This window comes from Cololabis saira, chromosome 1 (genome assembly GCF_033807715.1).
Source record: "Cololabis saira isolate AMF1-May2022 chromosome 1, fColSai1.1, whole genome shotgun sequence".
NCBI lineage: Eukaryota > Metazoa > Chordata > Actinopteri > Beloniformes > Belonidae > Cololabis > Cololabis saira.
In genome coordinates, this window is record NC_084587.1 from 4,226,299 (window position 1) to 4,234,639 (window position 8,341).

Below are 8,341 nucleotides of genomic sequence, written 5' to 3' on the forward strand. Positions count from 1 at the left end.
AAAAGTGTCGGATGGCATTTATTTTGAAAGCTGTTGGAACAGCCGATCTCACGTTTCAGGAAATTGATCTTCCGGTGGTTTATCCCAAGTTGCTTAGCAACGCAGAACAACGACACGGCTGCGCCACAATAATCGTGATTCTGAATCACGATTGTCTCTGTGAAAGTCAAATTTGGAAACCTAAAATAGTTCAGAATTATGTACACGGACATTGGCAGAATGATATATACTATTTGGTTCTGGCTTAGTGCCGTTAAAAGCTTTTGTTCTGCCTCCAGTATGCGTCAACGCCCCAGTGGCCTAATGGATAAGGCACTGGCCTCCTAAGCCAGGGATTGTGGGTTCGAGTCCCATCTGGGGTGACCGTCAGTTTTTCATTTACCATATTTCATTGACATTCAACACGACCTCTTACTTCCTTATCCTTTAACAGTTAAAGTTTAACTAACCCGAGTATCTAAGCTCCAACCTCTCTAAGTCACCAGCACCGTACATTATATTATATTACACTTACGTAAAGTATGTCCTCGTCCCTGAACCATCTCGATCCAGCCTTCATTCATAAAAAAAACAACTAATATTTAAAGAAATCTCTTGCTGGTAATGATTCCTGTGGTGAGTGAAACCAGATCCTAGAAAGCTTGCTGCTATTTGACTTTCAAATTGTTTAAATTTGACTAAATGTTGCTTAACTCTAATCACTATTTGTCTAGTATTGATTCAAAGACAGTATTTTTGATAAGCCAGAGAGTTGCAATTTGTGCGCAGAGTTCATAAATATGTTTTTTTTGTTTTTTTACCAAGAACGCTATCTATATTAGACAGTAAAAAGAGGAAAAAAGACTATACAGTTGTCTGTGAACAGCCTCCAGTGACACAAATGTTTTTCTAAAGACTAAAGGTTTAATTACTATATATTAATTTGTCATTGAAATAAGAATGATACCGTCAGCATTTGCATTTCAAAAACAAAATCCAGCACGCTTTGGAAGTGGGCTGCAAGTGTAAACCAATGGTTCAGGTCGACCCGAGAAAAGGTCTAAGCATTCAAAGTTAGATGTTATGAACACAGAAGTTGGCTGTAAGAAAATGGGATTTATAAACAAAAAAAAAATATATCAGCCATTATTAGCGTAGAAAATAATAATAACAATAAATCAGATTACAGACTCGTGATTGGTGATTTAAAGTGTCATTTATTAATCACTTAATGTTCTCACAATCTACCAGGCAGCAAATAAACCGTTAAAACACAATTCAAATACAGAAAAACTCAGATTATTGATTGTGATGTTTGGAAATGTAGAGAATATTTGTGGTTTTACAATTAACTAAAATAATTTCGAATCTTTACAGACCCGAATGTGGTCCAGTATAAATATGACTGAATCTCTTTTTCTAACTAGTCTGCAGCTGATTAGTCGTCTGGTCTTCTCACTCTTATAAAGAACTATATCCTCCTACAGTTGTCCAAAAATGCTATTAAGATAAAACACAAAGGTTACAGGAAACACTAACATAATTACGTGTTTAGCAACGTCTTAGGGGGGAGCTGTAGAGAAGACTGATGGTGGACATTCTGAGGCGTTAAAATGAAATAAAACCTTTTTTTTAAGGATTTTAATGAGTCAGATGGACCCGATCAGAACATTTTATCTGCTGTAGTTGGATATCTTTACAAAGCAGACAGAGTTCTTCAGCTGATGTTATTCTCTCACTCAGACGCAGACGAAGCTGAGTCTCTCTCCACAGTCTCCACAGGGGCAGTGGGGGTAACTGAGGGACAGTTGGGCTAATTCAGGGGTCAGCAACCCGCGGCTCTAGAGCCGCATGCGGCTCTTTAGCGCCGCCCTGGTGGCTCCTGGAGCTTTTTCAAAAATGTTTTGACCTTTTTTTTTCTTTTTTTTCCTTTTTTTTTTTTTCCTCTTTTTATCTTCTTTTTTCCTTTTCTTTTTTTCCTTTTCTTCTCTTTTTTTCTTCTTTTTTTCCTTTTTTTCTTCCTTTTTCCTTTCCTTTTTAATCTCGACATTTCAACTTTTTTCTCAACATTTCGACTTTTTTCTCGAATGTACTTCAACATTAATCTCCACATTTCGACTTTTTTCTCCACATTTCGACTATTTCCTCGACATTTCGACTTTTTTCTCAACATTTCGACTTTTTTCTCGGTATTTTGACTTTTTTCTCGATATTTTGACTATTTCCTCGACATTTCGACTTTTTTCTCGATATATTGACTTTTTTCTCAACATTTCGACTTTTTTTTCGGTATTTCGACTTTTTTCTCAAAATTTTGACTTTTTTCTCGACATTTCGACTTTCGCCATTTGCCTTCATTCTAAGGCTTATACAAGACTTTTAATTTTTTGCGGCTCCAGGCATGTTTGTTTTTTGTGTTTTTGGTCCAATATGGCTCTTTCAACATTTTGGGTTGCCGACCCCTGGGCTAATTGGAGGGAAATGGGGGTAACTGAGGGGGAAATGGGGGTAACTGAGGGAAAGTGGGGGTAACTGAGGGTCGTCTCACTCAGCCACAGATGAACCTGAGTTTCTCTCCACAGTCTCGGTCCTCCCACGTTCCCTCGGGGGTCAAAGCTCCGCAGCGTCTCCATAACGGACACCGGTCCTCCTGGTCCTCCTGGTCCTCCTGGTCCCCGGTTCTGGTCCAGGCCTCGTACTCCAGCGGATCCCCGTTCACCCACATCCAGCGGTCCCCCAGGAACCGCAGGCCCGTCCAGACCGGCCCGCTGACCCCGCTGTGCTGGATCTGGGTCTGGACCAGGACGCTCTCGCTCTCGGACAGCAGGCTGGCGAGGTCGTTGCCGGCCCCCCGGCAGTGGTCCAGAGCCTCCTCCCAGGTCTTCTCCTCCGGCACCACCGCCAGGTTCAGGCAGAAGAAGCCACGCAGACTGTAGTCGATCAAACCTAAGAGTCCATTGGGACTCCAAACAAGATGGTAATTCTTCTTAAGATAACCATTTAGCATGTCCTGGTACATGTAGTCCGCTCCTCCTGACCATCTCCATTTACTCGTTTCAGAGTCCCAGTAGAGACCGAGCCATCCAGTCTTGTTCAGATCCACAGACTCCATGAACACCTTCTCCTCCAGGTGAGTGCCGATGGAAGACAGGTCCACATGATGCTCCCGACAGTAGTCACGAGCCTCCAGCCAGGGGAGTTTGTCTTTGATGAAGACATGTTTTGCAGAAAAACTGCATGAACTTGTGATGATGAGGAGTCTGAAGATGATCTTCTCCATCCTGGTTCAGTCTGCGTGCAGCAGGAACGAGGGTGTGATTTTTATGTGTTTCTCTCAGATGATGACGTGATGACAGAGGAAATATTTACATATCCACTATCTGATCCCTTAAGTAAGTCAAATCATCTGTCCCCGAAACAAATCACTCTAAAGTCACACTAGACTCCACACTGAACTCTTTTCCTCTAAAAAAGATATTTTCATGCGGAGCCCACAAGCTTCAACACGTCCAAATGTTCCCAAATCAGACCCCGAAGACGAACTTTCATCGCTGCTATTTCATTTACCATAAGAGATCAAGAAGGATTTGTACATCCGATCATGACAAGGTTGTTTTGCATGGGTTGCCGTGGCAACGACTCCAGTAATCTGCAGCCAAGATGATGACACCATTTTTGACATCCCATCCCTTTGGCTTCTTTAGATTGGTTCTCTGTACAATCAAATGTAAAAAAAATGTTCTAGTCACATGACAACTTCTTGATTAAGTAAAGCAGACATGAAAAACTCCCGGCGCGTGATCTGACACGCCACCTCATCTTATCTGGCCCGCAGGAACATGTTAACATGATTGTGTACTTACAATTTTTCCCACTATTCGTTACCCCAACTAAAATGAAAAAAAAAGATGGAAGCAAAGCCAGCGCCTGGTTCTTGACTAATGGAGACCAGTCAGTATTTCCCTACAGTAAGTGGCTCGAAGAGCCGATTTGTCAGTCAAATGTTTGCCACACGACCACAGTAGTAGTAACTTTATATCTACTGTCATTAGTTAAATGTAGATACTATTATCTAATGAGGATTTGGTTTTTGCAGGACCGGCGGTGCTTTCACAGTAACTACGATGCTGATCAAATAGTCGGACACCTTTGGCGTGAAGCCTCAGAAGATGTCGTTGTTCCTGATAACTTGATATAAAAACTCTTCTTTTTCAGAGTTCAGAGCCGCTTGTTGATCCCACTAAGTCCAGGACGAGAGTAGGAGGTTGTGGTCATCAAGCTCCCGGTTTCGGTCGAAGATGGAAACGCTCTCCTCAAAAGGTTGGCACCTCATATACAAGAACACACTTATGCAGTGGGGCAAAAAAAGTATTTAGTCAGACACCAGTTGTGCAAGTTCTCCCATTTAAAAAGGTGAGAGAGGCCTGTAATTTTCATCACAGGTAGATCTCAACTATGAGAGACAAAATGGACTTTTAAAGAATGTATTTGCAAATTATAGTGGAAAATAAGTATTTAGTCAATAAGAAAAGTTGATCTCATTACTTTGTTATAAACCCTTTGTTGGCAATGACAGAGGTCAAATGTTTTCTGTAAGTCTTCACAAGATTTTCACACACTGTTGCTGGTATTTTGGTCCGTTCCTCCATGCAGATCTCCTCTAGAGCAGTGATGTTTTGGGGCTGTCGCTGGGAAACACGGACTCTCAACTCCCTCCAAAGATTTTCTATGAGGTTGAGATCTGGAGACTGGCTAGGCCACTCCAGGACCTTGAATTGTTTCTTATGAAGCCACTCCTTCGTTGCCCGGGCGGTGTGTTTGAGATCATTGTCCTGCTGAAAGACCCAGCCACGTTTCATCTTCAATGTCCTTGCTGATGGAAGGAGGTTTTCACTCAAAATCTCACCATACATGGCCCCATTCATTCTTTCCCTTACACCAGGGGTGTCCAAAGTCGGTCCTCGAGGGCCGGTGTCCTGCATGTTTTAGTTGTTTCCCTGCATCAACCGACCTGATTCTAATTAATCATCGTCACCACCTTGTCATCGAAGTCTGGATAGTTCTGGTAATGACCAAGCTCCTTGTATCACGGTTTGATAAAAAAAGGGACACATCTATAACACGCAGGACACCGGCCCTCGAGGAACGACTTTGGACACCCCTGCCTTACACGGATCAGTCGTCCTGGTCTCTTTGCAGAAAAACATCCCCAAAGCATGATGTTTCCACCCCCATGCTTCACAGTATGTGTGGTGTTCTTTGGATGCAACTCAGCTTTCTTTCTCCTCCAAACACAACAAGTTGTGTTTCTACCAAAAAATTCTATTTCGGCTTCAATCTCACGGGGTGAGATCTTGCATGGAGCCCCAGATGGAGGGAGATTATCAGTGGTCTTGTATGTCTTCCATTTTCTAATAATTGCTCCCACAGTTGATTTCTTCACACCAAGCTGCTTACCTATTGCAGATTCAGTCTTCCCAATCTGGTGCAGGTCTACAATTTAGTTTCTCACGTCCTTTGACAGCTCTTTGGTCTTGGCCATAGTGGAGTTTAGACTGTGACTATTTGAGGTTGTGGACAGGTGTCTTTTATACTGAAAACCAGTTAAAACAGGTGTCATTAATACAGGTAACGAGTGGAGGACAGAGGAGCCTCTTAAAGAAGTTACAGGTCTGTGAAAGCCAGAAATCTTGCTTGTTTGTAGGTGACCAAATATTTATTTTACCCAGGAATTTAGCAATTAATTCAGTAAAAATCCTACAATGTGATTTCCTGGATTCTTTCCCCTCATTCTGTCTCTCATATTCGAAGTGAACCTATGATGAAAATTACAGGCCTCTCTCATCTTTTTAAGTGGGAGAACTTGAACAATTGGTGGCTGACTAAATATTTTTTTGCCCCACTGTATGTACTTTTTTTCCCCCCATGTATGGCAGTAAAAGAAAACATTTCTTTTTTTTAGTGCTGTCAGGCGATTAAAAAATGTATCTAATTAATTACAGGATTTATAATTAATTAATCTAATTAATTGCATTTTAATCTCATATCTGATAAAGGTCCCCAAATAAAGAATTCGAATTCTAGGACATTACAAAATTGCAGTGCATGACTAATCAATTGAAAACACTAAGAAGAGAAGATTTGAAATCCACATTTTTATTGGGGAAGTGTGTTTCATAAATGAAATTCAAAAGAAAAAATATCTTCCTGTTCAGTTGGTCGTGCATCTGTGCACGTTTGCCTGGGGGAGTGGTTTTAATATGGTTTGGTCATGACACCATTCCTCCTTGAGTCTCTCGTCTTCAACGATTGAAATTGGCCTGCAATCAGCAGCAACACACTTTGGGATTGAGTTTGTCAGTTTTTCTGCCGTGGCATTGCTCATTTGTTTCCCAGATTCTGCAAGCGTGGGTTGGCCAAATGAGCTCACGCTAGCGCAGTGTTGCCAACTCCTCAGTAAGGAAAGTAGCTATTGGCTGTCCCAAAAGTCGCTAGAAGTCACTAAATGACGTCATCGCCTAATTTGCATAATTGGCAATTTGCATATAACTGTAATGGACGCTGTAGGAGAGAGGAATAATGTCGTGGGAGAGACAAAAGTGAGTAAAAAACACCCTAAATATGTTTAGAACTACAAATGTACAAAAATAATTTCAACATAAACAACATTTAATGATTTTAATGCTTTGTCTAGATCCACATTACACACATCAGTTTTGTCCTGTATTGTTAAATGTTATAACAGCAAATTTAATCAAAAAATTGTTATGTAGGGGGAAATTCCTAGCTCTACAACCAACCCTCCTCCTTTATCCGGGCTTGGGACCGGCAAAGTGACCCGAAAGACGCACTCTGGCAGAGTTACTTAGGTTTTTTTTTTTGTTTTTTTTTAAAGTTTTTTTTTTCATAGTATTTGTTTTTTTTAGGGGGGTTTGTTTAGTTTTCGTTTATAACTTAATACTCCACTTACCTGTAGGAGCCTACAACAAGTCACAGTAAACCATGAACATAATTTGCAACAACAATAACATGTTTAACATTTTTTTGTATAGACTGTTTTAACTTGAGTGGGTGTCTTACCGGCCCATAAAAAGTTGGAAACAATTTGGTCAAGTGATTTAAAAAAAGATTTTGGTAGAAATAAAGGAGTGCATTGGAACAAAAAAAGAAATTTAGGCAATACAGTCATCTTCACTGTGTTAATTCTTCCTATCAGCGCCAATGGTAGGGAGTTCCACCTCTGTAAGTCCGCCTTCACTCGAGTTACCAGTGGGGAAAAATTAGCGGTGAAAAGAGAGGGCAGAGTGCGGGTCACATTAATCCCTAAGTAACTAAAGCCCGACGGGCTGAGTTTAAAGGGGATATCAGATTGTTTGAGTAGTAAAGCAGAAGTGTTTATGGGGAAGCATTCACACTTGTGAAGATTGACCTTATAGCCGGAGAAGGATCCATAATTCTTCAACAGAGATAATATTGGTGCAATGCTGGTTAAAGGGTCAGATACATATAAAAGGAGGTCGTCTGCATAAAGTGACAATTTGAGTTCCACATTGGACCTAGAGATTCCGCGAAATAGAGGAAGAGTTCTTAAAGCAATTGAAAGTGGTTTGACGGATAGAGCGAAAAGCAAAGGGGAGAGAGGGCAGCCCTGCCTCATGCCACGTGATAATGTAAAATAAGTGGAGTAGTTGTCATTGGTGTGAATGCTGGCCTGAGGGGAAGTGTAAAGAAGTCTAATCCAAGATATAAACCTGTGTCCAAATCCGAATTTATGAAGTGTTGCAAAAAGATAGTTAAATTCGACACGATCAAACGCTTTTTCAGCGTCAATCGCGATAACAACTTCAGGAAGTGGAGAAGAATCTTTAGAGAAAATCACATTTAGAAGTGTACGAACATTATAAAAGAGCTGGCGTCCCTTGATGAAACCATTCTGCTCCTCAGATATGATGCTAGGAAGGATCTTATCAAGACGAATTGCTAGTGCTTTGGCTAAAATTTTGACATCCACATTCAGTAAAGACAAGGGCCTGTAAGAAGTGCGTGATTCAGGGTCTTTGTCCTTCTTCAAAAGGAGGGCAATGGACGCCTGCATTAAAGAAGGAGGCAATGAGCCATGATCAAGGGACTCATTGTACATTGAGAGTAGAAGGGGGGCTAATTTGTCTTTGAATTTTTTGAAAAACTCAGCGCCGAACCCATCGGGACCAGGGGCCTTGTTGCTTTGCATAGCTTCAATGGCGGCAGCAATTTCTTGCAAGCTAAAAGGAGCATCGAGGCCATTAGCCACATCCAAATTGATAGTAGGAACAGTGATACTTTCAAGAAAGGAGGTCATTTCTGCTGTGTCAAGTGGAGATTC

At 41.2% G+C, this 8,341-nt stretch overlaps 1 protein-coding gene and 1 non-coding gene across 2 annotated transcripts; one reads left to right on the forward strand and one right to left on the reverse strand.

Moving 5' to 3' along the window:
• The first annotated feature begins 289 nt into the window (after positions 1-289).
• trnar-ccu (transfer RNA arginine (anticodon CCU)) lies at positions 290-362 on the forward strand. Its single transcript has one exon. It is a non-coding gene; the product is annotated as a tRNA-Arg (tRNA).
• A 1,684-nt stretch (positions 363-2,046) lies between these two features.
• On the reverse strand, positions 2,047-8,074 carry LOC133449846 (macrophage mannose receptor 1-like). Its single transcript, XM_061728796.1, has 3 exons — positions 8,050-8,074; positions 6,583-6,590; positions 2,047-3,262 (listed from the first exon to the last, which is right to left on the reverse strand). The coding sequence occupies exons 1-3, from the start codon at positions 8,072-8,074 to the stop codon at positions 2,528-2,530; spliced, it is 768 nt and encodes a 255-aa protein (XP_061584780.1). The 3' UTR covers positions 2,047-2,527.
• Positions 8,075-8,341: the final 267 nt, after the last annotated feature.

Coding starts and splice junctions, on each gene's coding strand:
- LOC133449846 (XM_061728796.1), bottom strand. CDS start 8,074: ATGCAGGCGTCCATTGCCCTCCTTT.